This window comes from Chaetodon trifascialis, chromosome 2 (assembly GCF_039877785.1).
Source record: "Chaetodon trifascialis isolate fChaTrf1 chromosome 2, fChaTrf1.hap1, whole genome shotgun sequence".
Classification (NCBI taxonomy): domain Eukaryota; kingdom Metazoa; phylum Chordata; class Actinopteri; order Chaetodontiformes; family Chaetodontidae; genus Chaetodon; species Chaetodon trifascialis.
Window position 1 is genome coordinate 11,420,583 of NC_092057.1, and position 26,157 is coordinate 11,446,739.

Sequence of the window (26,157 nt, forward strand, 5' to 3'; positions counted from 1 at the left end):
AAGTCACAGTTCATCATGAGGGCAACATGAATGTCTGAACCAAATTTCATGGCAGTCCATCCAATAGATGCTGAGATATTTCAGGCTGAACCAAAGTGTTGAACTGACCACCCGACCCTCGCTGCCATCCCCAGAGCCACACTGCTAGAGTGGATAAAAACTACATGATATAAAGCAAAAACATACTTTACTCATGCTTACTTTAATTCTTTTCATTAAAAGAACAAATCTAGCTCAAAGAACCTGAATGCAGCAGTGATATTAAATACTGTCAACTAAAACAACTGTTGAAATGAATGAGTGAATTAAAATGTTCACTGAGGAAAATTGAGATTTCTGAACTAACAAATGTCACATGAAAGCCTCGAGACAAAGATATCATGACAAAAATATGTTTATTAACAAAATGAGTGACCTTTGTGATTTGGTTTACCTGGTAAACACTAAGCAGCAGCAGCAGCAGCTGCAGCAGCAGCAGGATGATAAAGGACCATTCCCTTCAGAAAGTGCATTTATATTTGAGTAAAAACATGTTGGAAATGATCAAATGATAGAGAGAGAGGTAGAGAAGTGACGTAGTTTGGGTTGGAAAGTGTCCAAGCAGAACAGGTGAGTGTAACCCTGACACCCGAGGAGTTCAGTGTTTAGTAGCAGGTCCAGCAGAGTTCTGTCCTGGAGTCTGTCCATCCAGGATCTGCTCTGAGGGCCTGAAGGGAAAGTCGTACAGAGGGATGCCCAAAGTCTCCAGCTTGTCCTTACAGGTCTGCAGCAGGTCATCATACTCCTGCAGATCACACGTTTAACATGAGCTGACGGACACTTATGTCTGAATGGCTGCATTAATGCATGAAAACCTCTTTGGGTTAACTGACCTTACAGTCTCGAGCCAAATCGCACTGCAAGGCATCGATGGTGACCTGTTTAGACTCCAGTATTTCCTACGAGCAGGCAAAACACTTTACATATTTGTTCATGAGGCTCACATACAAATAGCTCTGCAGTTCATTTCACCTCATGATGATGATGATTTGTTAGAGATAATATGACATAAAGACAAAAGAAAGATGGGTGTGAATGTGACACAGATCATCAGATACAAACAGTCGGTTCCAGAAGACGTGATACACTGAAGCAGCGTTAGCGTAGGACACATTTATAAACTTATGAGGACCAGCCTGTTTTTTCAAATTCTGCATCATTGCATTTATGAATGGATGGAGAGAAGACGTAAGACAGATTTATAGGTTCTTGAGAATAAAACACATTTTGTCTCATCAGCATTCAGTACAAGTTTGAGGTTTTGTGGAGTTTTCTGAAGAACATTAACTGTAATCTAGACATGACTTGAGTTAGAGAAGAGCCATGTGCATAGAAGAGTGAATCATCTACATAAAAATGCATATTATAGGTCTGGGTTATTAATGTAAACTATAATAATGATGGACCAAGCACATAATCTCATGGTGTCCCTTTGGGTATTAAAAAAGAGTGTTTTTTGAGACAGCGCAGATCATCACAGATCGTCTGTGTTCTGTCCCATAAATATGCTAAAGCTGCACAAGCAAAGCAAAGATGCATGTTTCAACTTGTGCAAAAAGGGACGTAGGTGGAAACAAGACAGGGACAGAAAATTGTACCTCGAGTTTGTTTTCAGCGCAGCTGCCCACAGTTTGGTCGACGTTGGAGGCCGACAGCGCGGCGCAGAGCTGAGCCTCCTTCGTCTCCAGCGAGTCTGTCAGCGCTGCCAACTTCCTCTCCAGCAACAGCTCCTTCAGTCTGCTCTTCTGCTGGACATCCAGAATAGCCTCCGTCTGCTTCTTCAACAGCTCATCACGCTCCTGCTGAACCTGCCGGACAGCGGAGTGTGCCACACACATGAACACCTGCCAGGCTGAATGAAGGTAAAACTTACCAGATGAGAGTTTACCTTTTCAAACGCCTGAAGCAGCAGCTCATGCTCCACCGTCAGATCTCTCAGTTCCTTTTCAGTGACCTTCACTCGAGCTCTAGTCGCCTGTCAGTGGACATATCGATAAAAATTAGACTGACGTTTTTAGGTTGCAGTGACTGAATTAAATTAAGATAATGATGTACAATGTGTCATGTTGCTTCCTGTGCTGTGAACGCACCGCCATCTTGGCCTTGGCCTGGTTGTAGTGTTCCAGCTGTTTTCGGAGCTCGGGCAGCTTCTGTTGGGCGTCCTGCAGAGACTCGCTCAGACGTTTGTTCTCCCGCTGAGCCGCTGAAAGCTCATTTTCCGCTCGTGCCTGCTGCTTCGTCACCTCTGCGAGTTCTTCCTACCACAACAAATACACCATGAAACAAAAACCTGACGTTCATTTAGGTTTTATGAAAAGATTCACTACATGTGGAATTTTAGTTTACTAGTCATGATCAGTACAAAAAAGTTGTGACTTTTATTGTAGCTCCTGCAGCTTCTCTTTGAGAGTAACAGAACTATTTGCAGTGCTTATTTGAATGTAGGAAATGTGTGTGGCTTCACAGCAAAGTCGTTTCCTCCTGTGGATTTTAACATGGCCTGAATAGAATAACTCATAGAGTACAAACACTGTTGAGTGACCATCTCACATTTGTGTCATTGCAGTTCTGCAGGTTGCGTTTTCACTGTGAGCAGCCTGTGGCGAGTCAGTGACGTCTCTTACCTTCAGCATTTTCTGATGCGCCAACAGTTGACTTTGAATCGTGGAGTAGTGCTCCTCAGCACCTCTGAGGGCTTTGTCGTGCTCCTCCACTAAAGTCACAACACGACTCTTTATTCTGTCCTCAAGCTCGTTGATCTCAGCTCTCCGCTTTTTGCCCTCCACCTCAATCATCGACTGCGTTTTCTTGTGATATTTCACTTCAATTTCTATCAACAGATGGAAAATGTTTAGCAGAGTTTATGACAGTAGATTTTAAGCTTAATTCAGAAATGGAAGTTTATTCACCTCTGATTCTTCTTTCATAGTCATTTGCCAGTTCCATTAACTCTACCTGGTGTTTCTGTTGAGAATCAAAAGAATGACAGATCTGTGGCAGAAATCAAACAGGAAACCACTGTAAGACAAAAGAGTAAGAATGGCACCACACTCACCAGCTTGAGCATCTTGATGCAGTTTCCATTGTGGTCTTTCTTCTCTCTGAGGTCGGCCTGCAGGCCGAGCTTTTCTCTCTGAAGCCCAAGCTCTGACTCCGTGTGCTTGTCCTGGATCAGCGAGGTTGAGGCGACGCCGTCCATCTTCAGCCTGGAGGTCGTGTTGTGGTGTTCAGACAGGACGTGCTTCAGCTTCTGCTTGTACACCTGGACACCAACGGTCAAATGTGGTGTTTGGATGTGAAACTCAATCACCAATCAAATGTGATTTGGTGCAAATAGGACCTGGTGACATTCAGTATACTGATGGCATGATCGTGTCTTGTTTTTTGCTGCTGGTGGTGCGTGCAGCTTACAGTGATCTCCACTCGGTGGCGCTCCTCTGCCTCCTCTCTCTCCCTTTGTCTGTTCCTCAGCTCAGCCTTCGTCTCCTCCAGGCTCCTCTTGGAGATTTCCCAGAAGGCCTGGATCTTGTCCCTCTCCAGCTGGAAGTAGCTCCTCTCCTCCCGCTCTCTGTCCAGCTCCTCTCGGAGGCGAACTATGTGCTCCTCCAGCTGGAAGTTCAAAGACATTTGTGTCAGTTTGTTGGCGTCATCATGTGAGCTGCAGGTCAGATGACAGCTTGCTGATCTGCTCCTGTACAGGCCCACCTGTTTGTACGCATTTCTTTTTATTTTTCTTTAGTTGGAAAGTTACCAAGTTAAAAAAAATAATGATTTGCAGTGCATGTTTTTTGCTCCAGATGCTGATTGATTATCTCCATAACGAGTCTGATCTGAGTTTCATTTTTTGCTGCATAATATGGCTGCACAGTACGTAGTTAGGCTACACTAAACAAACAAATTAATTAGAATTTCAAATATGTTTGATGGCAGAATAACTCTGCAGTTTTATGGCAGGGAACTGTGGAGAAGAGTTGGAGAGCCTGTCTTCATCTGCTGCCTCAGCTGTTTGATTGTGTAATTAATCAGACCATTATAACCTGTCACTTTTTGTTGTAACTCTGCTGACACACTCGTGGCAACCCCAGCTCCTCCTTATGTGCTGCATTTTTTGTTATCGCACATAATGTTCATATGAACATGAGCATAATATTCATGCATGTTTACTTTGAGTGCTCCCTCAAACAGCACAAACTTTTTTTCTGATGCAGCATTTTCATGTCACTGGACGAGGTGGAGCAAATTGTAACTGCTTTATACATTATAGTTTTGTGTATCCTATAACAACAAACGATCCTCAATAAGACGATGAGTATAAATATCTCAAAGCTGTACTTGAGTAAACTATTTGAGTAAATGTACTTGTGCTTCGGACCAGTGTATTAAAAAGGCTACATTTTCTATATGAAAATAAGTTACAGCTAATAATAATAATAATAATAATAATAATAATAATTACAACTCATAGTGTTTCATTTCAAACACAAGAGAACAGAACAATACCAATAAAATGCGTCACAGTCTAAATACTCACTGGACCGGACTGTATTTAGATGAGAGGCTAACCTAACCTAGCTAACAACAATTAGCTCTGAGGCTAACGTTAGCTGTGTTGGCCAAGCAGTTCTGACCTGATCCTTGGACATCTCCTCCGTTGAAAGACCGTCCACCACCGCAGCTGACTTCCCCTTCCCGGCCTTTTTGCTTTTAGTCTTCGGTGGCTGCAAAAAACCCATCAACATTTACAACGCAAAACGACTTTCCGTTAGCTGAGCGAGCTAACAGCCTCCATACGAAGCTGGTATCTCGCTCATGCTATGCTACCACATGCTAACCGCAGTCCACAACACTACTGTGATACAACTGACTACTGATTAGAATAAAAGTTTACTCACCATCGTAAAATATAGCCGGTGTTGACAATAAACAGGGGTTAAAATCTGAAACTGTTAGCTAGCCGAGCCGCGGTTTCAGTCCTCTTCTACACGTAAACACGAGGCGCTGTCATGGCAACGTCGTCAGATGATCGTTTTTTTCTCTTCAAAAAATCTTTATTGAAAGACATTACGCTTAATTTACAGTACTGTACTAAAGACACCATTCATTCACACAGAGGCATTTAAGTTGATATGATGATACAAACAGTGAAAAGCAGAGTGATAATGAAAATACCCAAAATGACCATTTAAAGTAGATTTAATAAAATGGGACGACGGTTCATTAGACACTTAGCACAGACTAAAATGTTAATATGAATATCAACAGTCAGTGGATCAAAACAGACTCCAGGACCAAAAGAAGCCTTTACAGATACAGTTTTACGCAACAGTGTTTAAATCTTAGGATCAATTTGTCTGTAATATCTGCACCAGAAAGTTTCAACAAAGCCTCAGACAGGTTATATGTCTAAGCGTGAGAGGTAGCAGCACTGATGCTAACAGCTGACTGTCTGTGGTGGATTTTGGGCCAGGTGGTACACACACTCCTCGCTGCGGCGTCCTTTAGTTTCCAGCTTGTTGACAGTGCTGTACAGATCATTTGGTGGATTTGAGCTGCATGGTGCTCCATTGATGCTGGTAAAGTAGTATGGACTTTCAACATCAGATTCCCTCCTCGGCTGCTCCACGGCAGGTTCTATCTCCTCATAAATCACCTCAGTTGCAGTTTTGTCCGAGTTGGTGTTTGTCTCTTTTCTCTTTTTTGAGCAGAATCTCAGGGTTAAAATGACCAAAACCACCGATGCAGCACCCACGAGAACACCAACAGGAACTTTCCAAGAGTCTGAGGGCTGTTGTTTCTCTGTGTCTGTGGCCCCTGCTCCAGCTGGTTGCAGGCCATAGGCTGCCTCATCCCTTCTTGGTGTGACTGGTACATTTCCATCACTGGGATCCACCTTGTTGGGATCTGTTGTCACTTCCAGATATATTTTTTCTCCATTACAGAAATACATTGCAGAATCAGAGAGTTTAACATTGTTTATTACCAGTGCATTATTCGCCAGGGAACCATAATGTTTATCAGGGATTCTCTCGTGGCCATTTTTGATAGAGACAAGAATCACCTTTTTACCATTTATGAAGCGGCTCCATGTTACATCTTCCTCTCTGAGAGGACAGGGCAGTGTAGCCATTGTGTTCAGCAGGACAGTCTTTGTAGGAGTGTCTGTGAAGTAAAAAGGCAGCAGTAAGTTAAATATTCCTGGTAAACTTGTGTGCTGATCTTGATGATATGATCTTGATATGGCCTTTGCAGTTCTTTGGCTTATCTTGCTTCACAGCATAGACTGTGTTACACGACAGTCTGACTGCTAACGCTTTAGCAGACACTGGAGCTGAAGCTCTGACCCCTTTGCAAACTGCAAGCAGCCTCCTTTCCAGATGGTCCATTAGCTTGTGCAGTGATGGAACGTAACATTGACTCAAGCACTGCACTTGAATGCACACCTTAAGTACTTAAGTGACATACCACTCAATACTTCTACTATTTATCTGACAGATTTAGTTTTTAGTTACTTTACAGATTAAGATTTTTGTATATAAAACACATGAAAAATTATTATCAAATAGACTTGAGACTGATATTGATCTTCTCATCTGACTCTGGAGAAAAGAAGTAGAACGTGAATCTTTCTTCTTCCTTCTGGTTTGACGGCTGTGAAATCAGCTTCAGGGTCCCAACAGTCAGTTGAGTTTCTAAGGATTTTCATCATCTGTCTTCAATCAGGTTTCATCTTTGTACTTGACTTTATTGATGTTACAGCAGTGTAAGAAGCAGTCAAAAGAAAATAGAATAAATTACAGATAAACACATGCAATCAGACATTTCCATCTCCATGCAGTGTCTTATTCATTAAAGACAACTTGATCTAGTATCATTTTCTCTCAGTCAGGTTAGTTACTAAGAAAGGTGACCTATTAAAATGTTCATACTACATTAATGTAAATGACTTTGTCAAGTTTAGCCATTTCGTCTAGTCCTGAATGGATGGAGCCACATAGAAAATCAATGTTTTGACACAAAAGCCGCAGACAGCTGTTAATAATGTTAATAAGTCTCGACAAAACCTCTGTTCTACAAAGAACCAGATCAGACTTAATACAATTTTTTGTCACAACACAAGTTTAGTAGAATTAACCAACCAAAACATTTGCTGACATTTGAAGCCGTCCATTAGTTCTACAGTGGTCCATCTGATTCTGTTCTTCGGTCGTCTCTCATCAGGGAGTCCAGAATTGGCACTGTGGCCATGAAACCACTCCACATTGCTTTTAAGACCGCTTTTTAAATTTTCTTCTATTATAGGTGTTTGCTCACATTACCATGGAAATAATCAGCAGATTTCTCTCTCTTTGTTCTCACTAGATAAGTCAGTTAATTTCAATGTGTCCATTTTTTGAGCCTTGATACCAAAACGTATTTCAGCCAAAGCCCAAACCTTAGAAAGTGATGTCACTAAAAAGTCGACAAATTAGATATTCTTACCAGCAAAGCTCTGACAGAAACATGCAGCGAGGACAAAGTAGAGGTAAAGCAACATCTCTGCAGCCTGTTAACTTTGTTAAGAGACACTGGACTAAAATTCAGTTTTTATCCAAGAGGAACTCATGACTAACAACATTGTGGTCGGAAATGAAACTGGTGTTAGGGTGAGAATTCACATTGTGCCCGGGAGCTCAGCACGTGTGGATATTATAAGACTAGTCGCACCATTTCTTTTCCACTCCTTGCCTGAAACAGTGACTTTGTTGGCAGATTTACTGGAGGTCTGACCTTTAGATATTACCAGTTGGTGATGTGCTAATTTTTAACTTAAGTAAAAACTGTATCTGTGGTTGTCTTTCTCTTGAAAGTGGCAGAGGTGGTTTGATCTGGAGGGATATGAGTATTCATAGTTTAGAGAATATTTGAAATATGAAACTGATTTAACTCGTATCGTCTGCCTGATTTTAGTCTTCCTTTGGAACTGTTTCTTTGTGTTTTGCAGCTGTAAATCAGAGTCCACTGGTGTCACGGCTTTGTCAGACTGTCTTCTTTGACTTATTTCTAATGCTTCAGTGCAGTTACTTACATGTGCCAAGCTGCTAAATGAGTCAACTTTTATTTTTAAGTCAGCTCAGGAACATTTCCTGTTAGACGAAACAGAATGTTGTCACAATGACGTTTTCATAGCTCAGTTTTATTCCAGAGAAAAATATTACAACACACCAACACGCCTACGTTTAATCTGATAACAGAACGTAGTTGTTTAAATAAAATATTTTATTTACAATCTGCAGTACATCAGCTGTTTAGTGGCTCGGATTCTTCTATGTCTTGTTTGCGTCGGTCGGCTTGCTGATCTTCGACAAATCTCCAAACGACGCCGTGGCTGAGCCTCGCTTCGCCGGTTTGGCCTGAAAAAGGCAACAAAAGTATAAGAATGAACCAGTGCTCTGCTGTTGTTTTAGAACTGATGCGTTTAAAAGCATTGAAAAAAAAACAGAGAAACACCACCAAAAATTTCTGAATGTCTGAATGTTATTTCTGTCCTACCTGTGACTCATGAGGCTTCCAGCCAATCATGTAGAGGATCTCGAAGGTGGCGGGGATGGACCCGTCCTCGCTACCATACATCTCTGTTTTCAAACAAACACAGACACAATATAGCGAAGCACCACAGGACAGGATGATTTGGGGGCTGTGAATGTGTCAGATGAGTTTTACCTCTGTAGACAGAGCTGGGCTGCTCGCTTCTGCTTCCAGTCTCTGAGCTACAGTAAGCTAACCAATACAAACTGAGATGAATCATTAAAACTGACTTCACTTGACTGTGCACGGAGGGACCATCTTAACCATCTTACGCAATAAAGAGAATCGAAAGCGTTCACACTTTCATCACATTCTGATGCCTGCGTCTGCAGCGGCGCAGCTCGTTTCCCAGAAAGGGGAAGTTAAACAGTGTCCAAACACCAACAGAAAACTCTATTTTGGGCTTGTCTGATGTGTAAGGGTAGATAATGATGAGAAAAAGGCACAAGGTCAGGTTTAATAATGGAAGCATCATAAACAGTGGAAAAAATGAGCACGGAGAAGACAGAAGTGTCAGATATACAGTCTGCTCTGACTGAAGCAGCTGTAACACCTAAATTACTTATCATTTAATAATTCTGTATAATTAGAATTATTTGTATAGCACAAGTACCTGGAATTTGTATTGAAGTACAGTGCTTGAATCAATGTTACATTCCACCACTTGTATGGTGAAGCTGTAAGAAGTATACAATCTGATTTTCTGGCTTACTTAGAAATGTGGAAGTCACATTTTCTACCATTTTGAGCCACACTACTTTTACTCTTAGGCTGAAACCTGCTGAAAGTCCTCTGCTGTGGTTCAAACGTGAAAAAAATCATAAATGTCTGTAAAACTTGAGACTGTTCTCGTCTCAGGAACTCTTCTATATTAATATACAGTAAATATTTCTACGGCAATCTGGAAACTCCTGCTGGAGCCACAGATCTGCTGTGTCTTCGTCGTTTAACCCTCCTCTTACCTTTATAAACAGCTGCTGCTGCTAATATGGTGTCTCTGTGCAACAGTGACCTCCTGTTCCAGGCACAGTTACTCTCACCCATACCTGCAGAATATGGAAATGAATGTTAATGCAGAGTAAAAGTTAAAATTGACGCTACATTACCAGATTTTTTTACATTTCAAAGCAGTGCAATACAAACGTCAGCACTAACTAACAATGAAAATGACCACATGACCAGTTGAAACGTCAACAAAAGCACAAAATGTGTCAGACTTAACACTAAAGGTTCAGCATGTTAACAGCTTTAATTAACGCGTTGACATTTTATACCTTGTAAATCAGTCATGACTTCAATGATTCCTGGATAGTGAACCTGAATGTCATCAACGTCCTGAAACAGAGACAGACGGGTCAGACGTGTTCTACGTCTTATTTTCTTTCAGATGTTTGTGATTAACATGTAGATTTTTAATTATCACAGATTTTTTAACCTTTTTAACCTCTGCAGCATATTTTTTCATAGAGAGCATTCATCTGTCACTCAGGTGAGATATGTGTCTTCCTTCTACAGGTAAGTTACACAGGATGATGTGTCAGTATTATTGCACACATTGTGTCACTGTTCATCTTCCCTCATGGCGTCTCACTCGCTCTGACACTGTCTGTGTTGGTGTTTCTCACCACAGTCAGCAAGGTGAAGCCGGCCTGGCCCAGCAGGTTGCCCAGGTCTGTGACGGCAGTGTAGGGGGAGACGTGGGGGGAGAAGCCTCCCTCCCTCTCGGTTTCGGCGAGCTGGAGGGAACAGCGGAGCTCGTACAGGGTCTCCCCGCCCACCATCGCCCCGATGAACACCCCGTCTGGCTTCAGCACCTGGTGGATCTGAGTGGAGGTGGTGGACAATCAGCTTAATTCTCCATAAACTAGCCTTCAAGCAAAATAACTGACTTAATGTAAGAGTGACTGAGGGGATAATTAACAGTTTTATCAAACATTAAAGAAAGAAAGACATCCTTTATTAGTCACACTACATGCACACACACGCCAAGCTTGGTGAAATTCTTCTTCCGCTTTTAACGCATCCTGGCAAGTCCTTCCTCCGCAGCAGACCAGGAACGGTGGGCTGCCAGCCGACCGGCGCCCGGGGACCCAGTTTCTTCTTCGTCGCCATTGGTCAGGTGGTGATCTTCATGCATGTTTTTTAGAGGGTGGTTTCATTTTTTTTATGGAGGATACCCCCAGGTGAACATGGGGAGAACACACAAAGTCCACACAGAAAGGCCCCTTTCTTCGAGATAAGGGGCAGTGGGCACCGAAGGCATGGTGGAGGACACGCCCCCCAGCGCCCACAGCGCCCCAGGCGGGAATCGACCCGGGACCTTCTAGCTGTGAGGCGACAGCGTTGCCACTGTGCCGCCCAAAAAGTTACACACTTTGAGCAAGGAAGTAGAAAAAATGGACTTTATACCACAAGAGCCACAGCAGAGGAAGCGTCGACACAAAGCAAACAATCACAGAGAGAAAATCATTTGTATCCGTCACACAACATAAAGTTCACGCTCACCTGTTTGAGAGCTCCTGGCAGGTCATTGATCCAGTGCAGACTGAAAGAAGAGAGCAAAAGGTGAGATTAAATACACGGTGTAGACGTCACACCTTAAATACGTCAGCTAAAATGCTTTCCTGCAGAAAGGAGAACAGCTGTGGTTTCACCAAAACTGACAATGAAGTTCATGAAAAGGCTCAGTGAGGTCTTAACGTCATCTTTTGGTAGGAAGTGGTGCAACGGTCATAAACTTAACGACCACATTCTCCCTCAAATCCTATTGAGGATTTAGAATGATTAATCTATTGATCTCACCTCATGCTGCTCATCACCAGGTCGAAGGTGTTTTCTTTAAACGGCAGAAACTCCTCGTCAGCCAGAACACAGTGAGTCGGTATCTCACTGCGTCTGCTCTGTTTCTGAAGATCAGAGCCACGAAATGAACGTTTATCAGCATCATGTGGCAGCAGGAGTGAGTACAGCATCCATCGGTGTTTCCTGTGTCATCATCGCTAATAACTGACTGAAAGGATTCATTCATTTTCTGGGAGAACCTGCAGATTGAACGTGGTGTTTTTGTGATCTGTTTCAACACTCACCAAAGTTTTCTCTGAGATGTCTGTCAGGAACAAACGCTGCACTACATCCTGAAACACCAACAGGCAGAAAACACGAAGTTAGATTTGGCTAAGGGTCGGTAATTCAGGATTTAACTCAACTGAGAACAGCTGAAACCAGACGGACGACGCTCTGCACCTTGTTTAAATGCTCCGCAATGTGACTTTTCCCACCACCGATGTCCAGAGCCAGAGGAAACGTCCTGAGAAGAGAAGATGAGGGGCAACGTTTGAGGAGAAAAAGAAAGTGGGGGCAGCACACCTGTGTGATAAATACCAGGTGTGTCGTCACAAACTCACCTCGCGATGTCGTAGACTCGATCTGCCACTCGACCGCCAACCTGCAGTTCAACACAACAAACACTCATTTTATTCTCACATTTAAAGGAGGAACATGTGGTCAAAGAAGCTGCTGTGTGTTCAACTGAAAGAGGAGCAAACAAGACTGAGTTTCTTTTAAACCAATATCATTAGATTATTCTGACTCATGCATTCACGTAAACAGTAACAGTCCAAACTACAATACTATTACAAATGCATTCAAATGACTTAAAAGAAAAGCAGCAAATCTTCACATTTAAGAAGCTGGAGCCATCAATTGTCAGCGATTAACTTTCTGTCGATGAACTAATCGACTATTCGTTTCAGCTGTCCTTGTATTTATTTGTATAAACTGTTGGGGAGTTTTTACAACTTCTTTGTATCTTTTATGTGTCAACAATCTTCATTTGTTGGTAACTAAAGCTGTCAGATAGAAAAGAAGTAGTAGTGGAGTAGAAAAGAAGTCTTGATGTACAAGTACCTCAGCTGTGTACTGTAGTACATGTACTCAGGTGTCTGTCGCGCTCGTACCTCGTCCCTCAGGTAGTCGTACAGGTGTCCGTCCTGCAGTGATGCTGCCCAGTTCTTCTGCCTCTTCTTCATCTCCCTGTTGAACACGTTCATGGCGCTCCTGCCCGGCACTGACAGTCCTCTTCGGGTTTCAGACCTGGGCCCAGGCCGGGGTCTGCAGCAGGAGGATGGGATCCGGCTCCAGCTGCCGGAGGAGGCTGCAGGAGCGGACCCGGCTATCTGCAGCCTCTGCAGGACTCTGCGACACACTCCGCTGCTCATTGCGCTGCTGCCAGGTGAATTAAAGCAGGGACACTCACACTGGACACCTGGAAAGACTTCTTCCTGTCCTCCACAGCGGGTGACCTCTAGGAAGAGGAGGAGGGAAAACTTGGAACTGGATTCTGCTGGGCTCATTGGAAACAACGGAACTGGATCATAGTGTGGCAACTGCTATACCTACTACACAAAGCAACTAGAGACGTTCGTATCGTCAGTTCGCGTTTCACCTCGTTTGTCCCACTTCGCTTACTTTATCAAGAAAGGGGCGGGAAGACAGAAAGGTCACGGAAGAGTTGCATGCTGGGAAAACACGTGTAGTAGAAGACTGGAGAAATATCGGTAAAGTTTCAGGATTGTTGTTGTTTTATACGATGTTTTACTAATTTGTTATGCATGTTTCACAGGCGCGTGCTCAGCGGTGTGCAGTGTTAGCCACTGTCTGGTTTTCCCGCCGTTAACGTCTGTCGTTACTGCTCGGACATTTTGTTTACATGACAACGCGCTGCTGAGCATCCTGAAACTGAACAGCAGCCGAGTGTCAGACAGACTGGACTTTAAGTAGGACTGCTTCATTTTTCCAAACAGAAGCCTAAAAACTTGAAGTATAGTTTATGAAGCTATGAAACAGTGAAAAGCAGCAGCAGCAAATACAAAACTTTTTTACTTAAGCTCCTTGTTGAGTAACAACCATTAATTAACTATTACAATAATAACGTTAATCAACAAGCTACATTATCAGCATGTAGACTAATCAGGTAGTTATATATATAATCACGATGTGTTTTTGTCTAGTTGGTGTTTTTAATGTTAAAGTGAGATATGCTGGAAAGTCAAACATTTGTTGTTTGCTGCTAAATCCTCAGTTCATAAATCACTCTTCATTAACCTCGATTACACACAGTGATTTGATCTATTGTTAATCTAAAAGTTTAGATTAGTCTCTTAGAGGCTGAGAAAAGTTTAGGATCCAGTCATCGTAATAAAGACACATATACACACGATATGAGAAAGGCTTGGAGCTCGTTGTCCATGTTACCCAACAGTATGTCCTGTTTGTCTTTGTCAGGTGACACTTCAAGTTTGCCATCATGTCGTCCAAAAAGAGCCAGGACAGCGATGAGCGCTTCCTGCGGGTGCAGAGGGACCCCAGATTCTGGGAAATGCCCGAGAGAGAACGCAAAATCAAGATAGACAAGCGTTTCCAATCCATGTTTCACGATAAGCGCTTCAAGGAGAAGTACACGGTGGACAAGCGAGGCCGTCCCATCAACCAGACCTCCACCGAGGACCTGAAGCGCTTCTACCAAGTCTCTGACTCTGAGGATGAAGACGACGAGGAGGACGTAAAGACCAAGAGCGTGGCAGAGGGCAAGAAAAAGAAAAAAGTGAAGGAGAAGCTGGTGAAGGCTGACGGAGAGGTGAAGAAAGGAAAAGCGGTGCCGAGCAGAGACGGTAAAGCTAAAGCTGAACGAGGCGTCCGAGTGGTTGAAGAAGGCGAGTAGATGTTTCTGATTCTCACACGTTCAACGCCTGCCTGCAGCTCACCCAGTCCTGTTTGTCAGGTTACTCTCAGTTAAGTGTGTGACGAATCCAAGAATCTGATATGTTCTTATAACAACGTCCAATCTCCAGACAGAAAATTCATCCTAACTATTTTAATAATCTATGAAGTTGCTTTCAGAGGTGATAAGTGAGCATTTGATGGCAGCTTCACAAACCGATGTTTCATTTGTGAGTCTTACAGGCTTTTGTACGTTAGGATTTCTGTCATATTTTCTATTATTTTCCTCAGATGAGGAAGACGATGGGGAGCAGGAAAGTGCAGAGGAGGACGATGCTGACCTCGGGGACAGTGTTACAGCTGGCAGTGAGGAGGATGAAGATGATGAAGAAGACGATGATGATGATGATTCAGAAGAGGAGAGTGATGCGGTGAGCGGATCTGACGAGGAGGAGTCCGGTCTGGATTCAGAAGAGGACAGTGACAGTGAGCCGGATCTGGCCAGAGGAAAGGGAAACATAGAGACCAGCTCGGATGAAGACGACGATGACGACGTGGATGCCATCCTGAGGAAAGAGGAAGAAGAGATCGAACATGACTGGGGAGAGCTGTGCAAAGATGCTCCACGTGGCGAGGAGGTGAGGTGGCATCTGGTGATGGAGCACGATCTGTTCGCCTGACCAGGAAACTCTGTAACACGCTTTAACTGTGTTTGTGCTTCCTGCCTCAGGTTTCTACCCGACTGGCTGTCTGCAACATGGACTGGGACCGGATGAAAGCCAAAGACCTGCTGGCTGTGCTGAACTCCTTCACGCCCAAAGGAGGAGCTGTGCTGTCTGTTAAGGTAAAGCTGCTCCTAAAACGTATGGTAGCAACCCCAGGTGGCGTAAATGACTGTATCTGCATTCATTAACTCAGAGCAGCCAGAGATTGCATAAACTGTTGGTTAGTCCAATTACTAACAAAATGTCATATTTTATAAACTCTTCCGATGTTGTGTGCGAAAATCTTTATTTTTAAAGTGACACGTAACTAAAGCTGTTGGATAAATTCAGTGGAAATGGCATGAAAAGTAAAGTACGCGCATCTCAAACTTTGTCCTTAATTCTGACACATTTCACAGCTGAATGTTGTCTGTAAGTGAGATTAACAGCAGTGCATGCTGGGTATTGTCTAGATCTACCCATCAGAGTTTGGGAAGGAGAGGTTGAAAGTGGAGGAGACTCAGGGACCGCTGGAGCTGAGAGCTCTGCCCGACGACTCAGAGGACGACACTGAGGAGGAGAAGTAATGAACACACACACACACACACACACACACACACACACACACACACACACACACACACACACACACACACACACACACACACACACACACACACACGCTGATTTATGATTAGTCCCTGGAGTTTACCATAACCTTCACCTAACCCTGTGTGAACACCTGACATTTATTTTCACTGTTCAGTTCACACAAATCTCTGATGCATCAGTGTGTGTTCTTCCTGTGGATTTGATCAATGTGTGTGTGTGTGTGTGTGTGTGTGTGTCTCTCCTCTCAGGGTTTACAGAGAGAAGATGCGTGACTACCAGTTCAAGCGGCTGAAGTATTTCTACGCTGTAGCGGAGTGTGACTCGGTCGACACCGCTGCCAAAATCTACGAGGAGTGTGACGGCTACGAGTACGAGAGCAGCTGCTCCGTCCTGGACCTTCGGTCAGAGTTCAAACACGAGCGACACCACCGACTCTTTAACTGACACTAAACTAGAAGAGAAATGATTGAAATCTGACACGCACCCTTTTTTGAAACTGAAACCTCCACCGAACAGGTTTATTCCTGACGATGTCAAGTTTGACGAGGAGCCCAAAGACGTGGCGATGGACGTGAACCTCGCGGCTTACACGCCCAAGCTGTTCTCCTCCTCTGCCACAACAACATCAAAGGTACAACGGCTGATAGTTACTGTCAAAAACTGCTCTGTCTCAGTTTTAATCAGATGGCCTGTTGGTTATTGTATCTATATGTTTTTTTTGCCAGTTAGTAATGATTATTGTAAAATATAGAAATACTGTCTATATAAATATTTACCTGCAGAGAGATCCAGGCCTGATATTAATCAGTGGTGTAATGTAACTAATTACATTTACTCAGGGAATCCAGGAGTGAATGAAAGTTGAGATAAAATGTGACGACAACAGAATGATGACCAGAACTTCAAAGTTGAGACCCTTAATGTGGGACTGACACGTCTGAGCGTGTGTTTAACCAATCAGGTGCAGCTGACGTGGGATGAGACAGACCATGAGCGCGTGACTGCCTTGAACAGGAAATTCAACAAAAATGAGCTGCTGGACATGGACTTCAACGCATACCTGGCCTCCTCCAGCGAGGACGAGGACAGTGAAGGAGGAGGGATTGAGTTTGGAGAGGAAGAGGAGGATGGAGAGGAGGACAATGCAGCAGGAGGTGAGACAGTACTGAGGAGGTGTGATGTCCTTTCCAAAGAGCCAGACGTGGAGAAGAAACCCCAAAGGGAGGAAGAGAAGAAGAAGAAGAAGAAGAAAAGCGAGGAGCAGATCTCCAAGTACAGAGATCTGCTGAAAGGTATCCAGGACAAAGAGAAGAAGCTGCAGGAAGACAAAGACATGGAGATGGAGATCACCTGGGTGCCAGGTAAGACGAGAGCTTTTCAGGTCCAGGTGGTTTTATTTGAGCCAGATGTGCTTGGTGTGTAGATTTCTTCCACGCTGCTCAGCTTTAATTAAAACCTCCCATTTTACACCATTGTGTGTCTCCAGGGCTGAAGGAGACGACGGAGCAGCTGGTGAAGAAGAAGTTGGAGGGGAAGGATCAGCTGACGCCGTGGGAGGAGTTCCTGGAGAAGAAGAAAGACAAGAAGAAGCAGAAGAAATCTCAAAGAAAAGAGGTGAGTAGAGCAGCACAAACGTCCCTGCAGAGGTAACAACGGGTGCATTTGGACTCCGAACTGTGTTGATTTCAGATATTTCAGATTTCACGTTCTTTAAAACTCTGGCTGTGTGTTTCCATCAGTGTATTTTTATGCACATTCTGAAATATCACTTTAGAAAATGTTGATGGAAATGACAAAATTCAGAAAAAATTGAAATAAAGAAAGTTTTTACAGTTGCTTGAGGGTTTTTTTTGCCTTTTTCCATGGGCGCCACCTCCTGCTTATCTCAGTGAACCAACTCCTAATAATCATGTAACAGCAGTAGAATCTGAATCTGATCCCAGCGTCATGCTTTGCCTCTTACTGCTGCATTTCCTCTAAAATGTGGTATTTTACTTTACTTTATGCATTCCATGAACTCTGCTTTTAATATTATTTTGATATTTTCTGTTTTGTATCAGGGCGAGGATGAGGAAAAGCTCAGCGACGATGAGTTTCCCCCAGATGTTGATCTCAGTGACCCCTTCTTTGCAGAGGAGCTCGCTGCTACAGGTGATCAATACTGTCAATTAATCATTGAGTCACAGCAGGGCTTTGTGGGACATGATTGTGGTTTCATCATGTATTTTATTATCAAACTGCACTTTATTTAGATTATATAAACTCTCCTCTGTGTACAGTAGACTGATCGGTTGAGTTTAGAGTATTGTGTTGTGCATCAGTGTTGTCTGATGTGTCTGCAGACATGAAGAAGAAACAGAAGGGGAAGAAAAAGAAGAAGCAGGAGGAGGAGGGGCGGACAGCTGAGGAGGAGGAGGAGCAGGAGAAACAAAAGGTCAGAGTTGACTCCCAGCAGCTCCACATGGAGTCATCACATCTGTGAACCTGTGGATCAGAGCTCATACTAAACGTGTGTGTGTGTGTGCGTGCAGGCGGAGATAACTCTGCTGATGGAGGACGACGGTGACGACGCCAAACACAAACACTTCAACTACGACAAGATCGTGGAGCAGCAGAACTTGAGCAAAAAGAAGAGGAAGAAGCTGCTGAAGAAGGGCGAGGAGTCGCTGCAGGACGACGACTTCCAGGTCTGTTTAATGCTTGATGGATTTAAATGTGTCCACAGTTGCATCATGTTGTAACAAACCCTCTCCTGTCTGTCTGTGCGTCCAGATGGATGTCAAAGACCCTCGTTTCCAGGCCATGTTCACCTCCCACCTGTTCAACCTGGACCCGTCCCACCCCAGCTACAAGAAGACTAAAGCCACGCAGAGCATCCTGAATGAGAAGCAGCGCAGACGAGAGGAGGAGCATCAGCAGATGGAGGACACGCTGAACGCCGCTGGTAAACAGGAAGTGGCAGGAAAGAAACGGGAAAATGACTCTGACTCTCCGACAGTCGAGGCCGCCTCGAAGAAATTGATGGACCCCAGTTTGTCTCTGCTCGTCAAGTCGATTAAGAGCAAAACAGAGCAGTTTCAGGCTCGGAAGAAACAGAAGTTCATGTAGGTCTGACTCAGCTTTTCTACAAGAAAACAAAGACACTCCTGACAGACGGAGACTTAGGGTTCTCCCTAAAATCAGACTGCAGATGTTGACAGAAGCAGTCGACAAGGTCTCTCCTGATGTCTCGGGATCTGGACTGCTGTGTTCCTGTTTTATATGTTGGGCAGAGAAAATCCCAACAGATGAGGAATCAAACACCCTTTTAGTAAAAACTGAACCCTGCTGCCTCAGATCATGTTGAATTGTTTTATTTGTACACAGAAACTTAGTATCATAAAAAGATTCTTCACAGCTGGTCCGCAGTTATTTAGAGTTTCAGATAACAGTGACAGACTGAACCTCATGCAAGAGCACATTTCTTCTTATGTGGCGCTTACACATTTAATCAATAGAAATAGATCGGATTCTTCAGCAAATCTCAGATTGGGGCCATTCCTGCTTTCCCTCCCACATTCTAGGATTTATATCGTCCTCGTACTGTTGCTCCTGAACGCTGAAGTTTGTCCAGTCAGAGTTTGTTGAACCTGAGTCATACAAGGTGTACGATAGGAATAAGAGAAGGTTCTTGCATGAGGCTCATTATCTTTCATTTCCAAACAGAATTACTGTGTGGTCGTTAGATTTGACAGATCATGCTGGATTCATAACATCCTCAAACACTTCCAGGAAATCAAAATCAGAATTCATGATCAATACATTGATGACGGTCTGAAGCAAACTTTTCATCGAACAGCTCGGTATTCCTCCCTGCACAGAATACGTACATATCTCATTTTGTTCCCCTGTAGCTACACGCTAACAAAGCTCTGCTAACTTGGTGACTTCCTGTAGCTGCTTCACAATAAAAGCCCCTTGCTTTAATGTATCTGACGGCACGCTGAGGACGAAACTAAACCTCAAAGCTTTACGCACAGACACCGGAGCCATCAGTCTGACACCTGACACGACTAGTAGATGAAGGATAAATCAGGTCCTGGAAGAACTGCCAAAGTGGTTCAATCAGCAGCATGAATCAAAGGCACTCAAAGTATTTGAAATGTATTGACGCCTAAAGCACAGCAGCATTAGTTCAGTGGGAGATTAATGTAAAGATTGATTAAAACCCACGAGCTGTTATGTTGTAATAACGTTTAGCTAACTTCACAAGACCTCACTGACCAGCAGACCTGCACCACATGAATAAACCAGTGGTGATGTAGCCAACTCGCCGGCTATGCTGATTGGATGACCTCACGTGACGTAAACAGCAGCGTGGTGTGTTTGGGTTGGTTCGATTTTTGGCTATTTGAATTATGAGCACTTGAAGCGTGTTATTTTATGGTTTCGTTATCTTTTAGCTTCTGTTTGCACCTTCAACGTCAGGTTTTAATCACGAGAGAATCATCTGGAAAGTCAGGATAACAGTCTACAAGGAATTTCAAAATTTAGAGAAAACATCACAGTTTAGATCACGATCTGCGATTACTCAAAGTGTGATGTTATTTTTTTTTTTTTTGGTCCAGATTACCCAGCTCTGTACTGGCAATATATCTTATCTCAGGCAGATTACCCATCATGTCTGAAAGGGGCTTTTAGCCACAGTGATTGGTGGTCTGTTCTACGGTCCGGGGTATTCAAAGACAGCAGCAGCTCCCATCCCAGTCCCGATGCACATGGACACGACGCCGTACGCCCTGCAGTCAGGGAAACAGGAGGGGAAGAGTCAGACGCACGTTTTAATCAGCTCGTACGCGTTGGTAACGAATGATGAATGTTGGCGCAGCGGTTGAGACGAACCTCTTTCCTCTGCGTTTGAGCTCATTGAGCAGCGTCACCACCTGTCGAGCTCCGGTGCAGCCCAGAGGATGACCCAGAGCGATGGCGCCTCCGTTAGGATTCACCTTCTCCAACGGGATTCCCAGCTTCTCCACGCAGTACATCGCCTGAGCAGCAGCAAAGGGTCCGTCCAAGCGCATCACATAGAAAACAAAAAACAAGGTGGAGGCAGAAATCTCAGAGACTCTGAGTGGGAATACAGTTTTTTGCTGGTGATTTGGGTGAAGTGATGCTTAAAAAGAAGCACATGGAGAGAAAGAAAAAAGCTCCTGATCACACAGAGAAAGAGAAATCCTCAAACTGTACACCTGAACTCACCTGACTGGCGAAGGCCTCATTGATTTCAAACACGTCGATATCAGACACAGTCAGTCCTGGGGGGGAAACGGTAACAGGCCCTCTGTGGTTAAAATGCTGACGTGCTCAGGTTTGATCGTGTAACGCTGAGGCTCACCTGAAGGTGGCGCTGGGCGGAAAATCTATTTATCAAAAGCAAAAACTTCACTGCTCTGAAATCTTACCAGCCTGCTCCAGAGCTGCAGGGATGGCGAACGCTGGTCCAATACCCATAATGTCAGGAGGCACCCCCACCACTGCGCTGGCCCTCAGGACCCCCAGGACCGGCAGACCCAGAGCCTGGACCGCAGACCGGCGACCAATCAGCACGGCCGCCGCTCCGTCACTCACCTGGCTGGAGTTACCTGAGACAGAGCGTGCGTGTGTTTGATTGATAACCTCTGGGATGGGTCAGTTCACCGGTCACAGACGAAGGCTCACCTGCTGTGGTGCTGCCGTCGGGTTTGAAGGCCGGCTGGAGTTTACTGAGTCCTGCCAGAGTGGTTCCCGCTCTGATCCCTTCATCCTTAGTGACCGTCACCTGCTGCTCGTTACCGTCTTTGTCTACAAACTTGGTGCTGATGGGAACGATCTCCTGCTGGAAGACACCTGAGCTCTGCGCCCGGGCGGCTCTGTGGAGGCAGGTTGATTAAAAAAAATAAGGTTTCAAATCCATGTTATACTCCATTCATATAATACTCAAGTACTGTACTGAAGTACAAATATGACGTACTTATACTTCACTTTTCATACCACTTTCTACTTCTACTCCACCACATCTGAGAGGGAAACGCTGTACTTTTTACTGTATTTATCTGAAAACTTTAGGTACTAGTTACTTTACAGATTAAGAGGTTAGAAAATATGTTTGTTATAAATTTAGCGACCAAACAGTTAAATGAAGTACAGCTGAAACAATTAGTCAATTAATCAATTAGTCGGCTGAAGTTTGGTTTCAGTCAGTTTTCCTGTCAAAACATTTGATGGTTCCAACTTCTTAAATGTGGAGATTTGCTGCTTTTCCTTTGAATGATTTGAATGTATTTGGAATGATGTTGGGGTTTGGGCTTTTGGTTGGGCTAAACAAACACTGTGAAGGCGTCACTTTGGACTCTGGCTCAACATTTCTCACTATTTTCACAATGTTTCCAAACAATCAATCGATTCATGGAGAAAATAATCAGCAGATTAATCCAGAATGAGAAGAATCATTAGTTTCAGTCCTTGACGAGCTCCACCTCAACCAACTCCAACAGGAAAATCCTGCTTTTACATGAATGCATTAGTCAGAATATATAACAGTAGAACAGTCACAGGAGGCATTTTACTGCCTTTACTTTTAGTACAGTTTCCTGATTATAATTACATACTTTTACTGAAGTAACACTTAATGCAGGAATTTTACTTTTAACAGAGTATTTTGACAGAGTAATATTAATCCTTTTAGTTGAGTAAAGGATGTGAATACTTCCTGCACTCCTGCAGACAAACAGATCTTAAAAAGTTTGACTGACTTCTGCTGAGAACTGAGAGCGAAGGCGTCCTGTTTCTCTCTGGAGACTCCGAATCTCTCTGCGACGTTCTCTGATGTGATGCTGCAGAAACGAACACACAAATACATGTTAGAGCTGTAGGAATTTGGAGCGCTATAATAAAACTTCAAGGTTATGAAAAATTTCAGAATCCAATAATTTTCCATTAGATTTCAGGATAAAACAACTTTGAGATTTCCATCAGGTTTGGGGATAATCCATGTTGTGGTCGGGATTATTTAAACACATTTTAGGGCTGCAAAACGAAGTTTAGGATTATAACAAAGTCATTTTGGGATTACTATGACTCATTCTGGGATTATATGTAACAAGTTTAGGTTGAGAACAATTTGGGAATTACAGCATTTTGGCAGCATTTAAGAGTGATGTAACAAAGTGGAAGTAATTCTGAGGAAGCAGTATCTACATCTGGCATCGCAAAGTATATTTGTGGAACAATATGCCAGATTTTTGACATTTGGGGACACAAGAAGAAATGATGGGATGTTGACAAATAAGGTTTTGCTACTTTAAGTTTGGGATTAGAGCCTTCAGGTCAAATTCAGTGACCTTCAAACCTTCTCTGAGTTACAGAACATGAGAATCCTGCAGCATGTGGTCTCACCCCATCGGGATGATGCAGTCTCTGGCTTTGTCGTTGTCCATCAGCCTGGAGCTCAGATCTCCTGGATTATCTACACTACGCAGAGACATGCTCTCCACACTGACACACACACACACACACACACACACACACACACACACACACACACACACACACACACACACTCTCTGGTCAAGTGAAGAAACACGGGTTTAACTTTATTTGTTACAGTGGAAACGTCACAGAAACTCACCCACACGCGAGGCCCACGTCAATGGATCTGTTCCTGATGGCTCCTGCACAAACAGGATTAAAACAGGGTCAGTGGTGGTCTCACGCTTCGTTCAGGTTGTGAAAAGGGAAGTGAAGAATCCTGTCTCTACCTGCGATGTTAAGCACAGCCTGCAGTCCAGAGGAGCACTGTCTGTTCACAGTGTAGACCGGCACGGTGTCTGGAAACCCACTGAAATGAAGACAGAGCAGTGAGACGCTGGGACTGAATGATGGCGGATCACTGCGTGGAGGATCAGTCTCACCTGAGGAAATGAGCCACTCGGGCCACCAGAGCACCGGCACCCGGTTGCAGCACGTTACCTGCAGACAGCAGCAGGTGGCTCAGTACACAGAGCGTAAGATTAGTGAAAAAACATTTTATTTTATGAATGAAGAGTTCACAGTCACACATCTGAGCCTGTGAAATGTACCTCTATAGACTCAGGTCAGGTAAGAACTGTCTCATGTGTGGAGAAATAAAATAGTCCCATGTTTCCTGCCTTTTGATAACAGATAAAGTGAGTCAGCATTCCCGAACAGAATATATCTTAATATCTTTGAATAGTTTTGTTTTGCAAGTATCGTTATTTGCATCAAGAACTTGCTTCACAACCAGCAGTGGAAGAAGTACTCAGATATTATACCAAAATACTATTACTTACATTAGAAAAGTAAGTAAAAGTACATAAGCATTAGCATCAAAATATACTTTAAGCACCAGAAGTAAAAGTATTGACTAATTAGAAGGGCCAGTTTCAGTATATTATGTATTATTGTATCATAATTAATGATGCATTCATGTGTGCGTTGCTTTAATGTTGAAATTGTTGATTATATTTTGTCTGGGTCTGAATCTGCAAAGTAACTAAAGCTGTCAGCTGTAATGAGGAGATAATAAATACAATATCTCTGCAATGGAGTGTAAAGTACATGTACCCCAAAGCTGTACTTAAGTACAATACTCAAGTAAATGTGCTTAGTTAGTTTCCACCACTGAGCAGTCTTTCATGATGTGATTTCTACTTTTTACCTTGTCTGCTTTCTGTTAATATGGTCAAATGTAGTTTTTATTTCATTTCGAATGCGTCTTCAAGTCAGACACTGAGTGTAAACATCAGAGACAATGACAGAAATGAGCGCAGGACTCCATCGTCACAGTTTTTTCCCCGTTAAATGGTTTTTCATGGAGTTTTTCCTGACCAGAGTCAAGGCTCGACGGGCAGTGGCTGTAAGATGACGAACAGACTGTCACTTGTGATTCTGAGCTGTATAAATAAAGTTGATTTGACGAGGCTGAGGGTGAAGCCTGAACTTATTCAGTCATGACAAAGTACGAATGATTCGAGAGCCGATGTAAAGAATGAAAGTCTCGTCTCACCCACACAAACGTCTCCCAGCTTGTTGGGTGACAGTCCAACGTCTTTGAGCACGGCGGTCATCACTGCACTCAGCAGCTCATCGGGCGTCGTGTCCTGCAGGCAAACGAGGGTTTAAATGATATCACAGCGCCATGAAGCACCTGCGTCAGTCATCAACACTAAGGAGGAAGAAGTACTCGGCAAACATAACAATACAACAAAGTAAAAGTACTACATGTCTGAGCCCTGCATATGGTAAAAGTATAGTAGTATTGTCAGCTACATGCAGTGTGCTTGGTCGTCTTGCAGGTTACACAGTGGCTGAATCTGGATTGTGGATTGCAGCTGCATCTCCTGCCTTGGCCCTGCCTGACATCCACTGCAACTGCTACTACTGTTATTACATCCACTGTCACTGTTACTGTGATTGCATGTCTGTCTGTCTGTCTGTCTGTCTGTCTGTCTGTCTGTCTGTCTCACTCTCCCTCTCTTGCTCTTCCTCTCTCACCCAACCGGTTGAGGCAGATGGCCGCCCACCCAGAGTCTGGTTCTGCTCGAGGTTTCTGCCTGTTAAAAGGAAGTTTTTCCTCGCCACTGTCGCCAAGTGCTTGCTCATGGGGGAATTGTTGGTTCTCTGTAGATTAAAGAGCTTGGTCTGTACCAGCTCTATATGGAAAGTGTCCTGAGACAACTGGAAAGTGCACTGAGACAATCACTGTAGTGATTTGGCGCTATACAAATAAAATTGAATTGAATTGAATTAAAAGTACAGCGGTATTGTCAGCTTCATGCAGTGCAAGTACAAAATGGAAATACTCAAGTTAAATACAAGTTGTTTAAAATAAATACTTAACACCAAGTATATGAGTAAATGTAGTTGCACCGTTGCTACATCATGACAAGGCAAAAAGCTGGTGTAACCTTTTCCCTCATGACCCTTGAGCACAGCTGGCAGGTGTTCAAGTCAAACCCTTTACCTTAAACGCTCCTCTCTTAGCTTTCCCGAAAGCAGTCCTGCGTCCATGAACCACCACCACGTCCTCCGGACTGCGGACGGCTGCTGAGGCGCACTCCGACCTCCGTAAGTCCCGTCTGGACACTAAAGGACTGGAGGGGCGCAAGTGTCCCGAGATTATCTTTAATCTGTGCATTCCGTCGTCAAAAAAACAGACTTCAGTATGTGACGCTCCCACGTTCGAACTCTGCTCGCGACAGTACACTGCGTCACTTCCTTGTTTTTGTTATCGGGGCGGGAAGAGGGGAGGGACAAACTACATCGAATTGAAATATTTGTTTCCTCTTCATATTATTTTACTTTACTGGATTTATTTGACAGGTGAATGTCATTAAAAATCTATACGGAATATAAACATAATTTTTTTTTTAAAAGTACACAAAAAAAAGTAAAAGTACAAGGAGTGGTTCAGTGTTTTGAGTGGAAGAAGTACTCACATCTTGGACTTCAGAAAAACTGGCGATACAACAATGTAGAAATA

The 26,157-nt window shown here is 43.6% G+C and overlaps 4 protein-coding genes across 5 annotated transcripts; 1 reads left to right on the top strand and 3 right to left on the bottom strand.

The window, feature by feature from the left end:
* Positions 1-185: 185 nt before the first annotated feature.
* LOC139345656 (dynein regulatory complex subunit 4-like) lies at positions 186-5,064 on the bottom strand. The gene is made up of 11 exons (XM_070984423.1): positions 4,932-5,064; positions 4,668-4,757; positions 3,451-3,648; positions 3,095-3,301; positions 2,949-3,003; positions 2,664-2,869; positions 2,130-2,297; positions 1,928-2,014; positions 1,638-1,847; positions 873-938; positions 186-784 (listed from the first exon to the last, which is right to left on the bottom strand). Exons 1-11 carry the CDS (start codon positions 4,932-4,934, stop codon positions 638-640), a joined length of 1,437 nt encoding a protein of 478 aa, XP_070840524.1. The 5' UTR covers positions 4,935-5,064; the 3' UTR covers positions 186-637.
* A 3,134-nt stretch (positions 5,065-8,198) lies between these two features.
* ndufaf5 (NADH:ubiquinone oxidoreductase complex assembly factor 5) lies at positions 8,199-12,909 on the bottom strand. 2 transcript variants are annotated; one of them, XM_070984507.1, is made up of 11 exons: positions 12,511-12,909; positions 12,009-12,049; positions 11,848-11,911; positions 11,691-11,738; positions 11,407-11,510; positions 11,110-11,149; positions 10,230-10,427; positions 9,879-9,939; positions 9,567-9,650; positions 8,569-8,651; positions 8,199-8,429 (listed from the first exon to the last, which is right to left on the bottom strand). In XM_070984507.1, exons 5-11 carry the CDS (start codon positions 11,418-11,420, stop codon positions 8,343-8,345), a joined length of 567 nt encoding a protein of 188 aa, XP_070840608.1. In that variant the 5' UTR covers positions 11,421-11,510; positions 11,691-11,738; positions 11,848-11,911; positions 12,009-12,049; positions 12,511-12,909; the 3' UTR covers positions 8,199-8,342. The 2 variants fall into 2 exon arrangements, with proteins under 2 accessions (XP_070840608.1, XP_070840599.1); XM_070984498.1 differs by having other exon boundaries at positions 12,561-12,903.
* A 180-nt stretch (positions 12,910-13,089) lies between these two features.
* esf1 (ESF1, nucleolar pre-rRNA processing protein, homolog (S. cerevisiae)) lies at positions 13,090-19,483 on the top strand. Its single transcript, XM_070984314.1, has 13 exons — positions 13,090-13,160; positions 13,888-14,315; positions 14,614-14,960; positions 15,053-15,166; positions 15,500-15,609; positions 15,887-16,039; positions 16,155-16,269; positions 16,600-16,999; positions 17,125-17,252; positions 17,699-17,789; positions 17,981-18,072; positions 18,170-18,325; positions 18,411-19,483. The coding sequence occupies exons 2-13, from the start codon at positions 13,910-13,912 to the stop codon at positions 18,744-18,746; spliced, it is 2,448 nt and encodes an 815-aa protein (XP_070840415.1). The 5' UTR covers positions 13,090-13,160; positions 13,888-13,909; the 3' UTR covers positions 18,747-19,483.
* acaa1 (acetyl-CoA acyltransferase 1) lies at positions 19,437-25,898 on the bottom strand. Its single transcript, XM_070984459.1, has 12 exons — positions 25,639-25,898; positions 24,682-24,775; positions 23,567-23,624; positions 23,414-23,493; positions 23,284-23,326; positions 23,052-23,150; positions 22,409-22,489; positions 21,336-21,526; positions 21,080-21,259; positions 20,877-20,932; positions 20,520-20,665; positions 19,437-20,416 (listed from the first exon to the last, which is right to left on the bottom strand). The coding sequence occupies exons 1-12, from the start codon at positions 25,810-25,812 to the stop codon at positions 20,341-20,343; spliced, it is 1,278 nt and encodes a 425-aa protein (XP_070840560.1). The 5' UTR covers positions 25,813-25,898; the 3' UTR covers positions 19,437-20,340.
* Positions 25,899-26,157: the final 259 nt, after the last annotated feature.

Bases quoted from the DNA above. Each gene is read 5' to 3' on its own strand.
- LOC139345656 (XM_070984423.1), bottom strand. The intron at 2,298-2,663 runs GTAAGAGACGTC...TTGTTGTGGTAG, and splicing joins CGCATCAGAAAATGCTGAAG to GAAGAACTCGCAGAGGTGAC. The intron at 939-1,637 runs GTACAATTTTCT...GCCTGCTCGTAG, and splicing joins GCGCTGAAAACAAACTCGAG to GAAATACTGGAGTCTAAACA.
- ndufaf5 (XM_070984498.1), bottom strand. From the start codon at position 12,821: ATGAGCAGCGGAGTGTGTCGCAGAGTCCTGCAGAGGCTGCAGATAGCC. The intron at 11,511-11,690 runs GTGAGTGTTGAA...TCTGATCTTCAG, and splicing joins ACATCTCAGAGAAAACTTTG to AAACAGAGCAGACGCAGTGA. The intron at 8,430-8,568 runs GTAGGACAGAAA...TGCCTTTTTCAG, and splicing joins GGAAGCCTCATGAGTCACAG to GCCAAACCGGCGAAGCGAGG.
- esf1 (XM_070984314.1), top strand. From the start codon at position 13,910: ATGTCGTCCAAAAAGAGCCAGGACAGCGATGAGCGCTTCCTGCGGGTG. The intron at 15,610-15,886 runs GTAATGAACACA...CTCTCCTCTCAG, and splicing joins GACGACACTGAGGAGGAGAA to GGTTTACAGAGAGAAGATGC. The intron at 17,000-17,124 runs GTAAGACGAGAG...GTGTGTCTCCAG, and splicing joins GGAGATCACCTGGGTGCCAG to GGCTGAAGGAGACGACGGAG.
- acaa1 (XM_070984459.1), bottom strand. From the start codon at position 25,812: ATGCACAGATTAAAGATAATCTCGGGACACTTGCGCCCCTCCAGTCCT. The intron at 23,494-23,566 runs GTGAGACTGATC...TCTTCATTTCAG, and splicing joins CGAGTGGCTCATTTCCTCAG to TGGGTTTCCAGACACCGTGC. The intron at 23,151-23,283 runs GTGAGTTTCTGT...TGTGTGTGTCAG, and splicing joins GACGTGGGCCTCGCGTGTGG to TGTGGAGAGCATGTCTCTGC.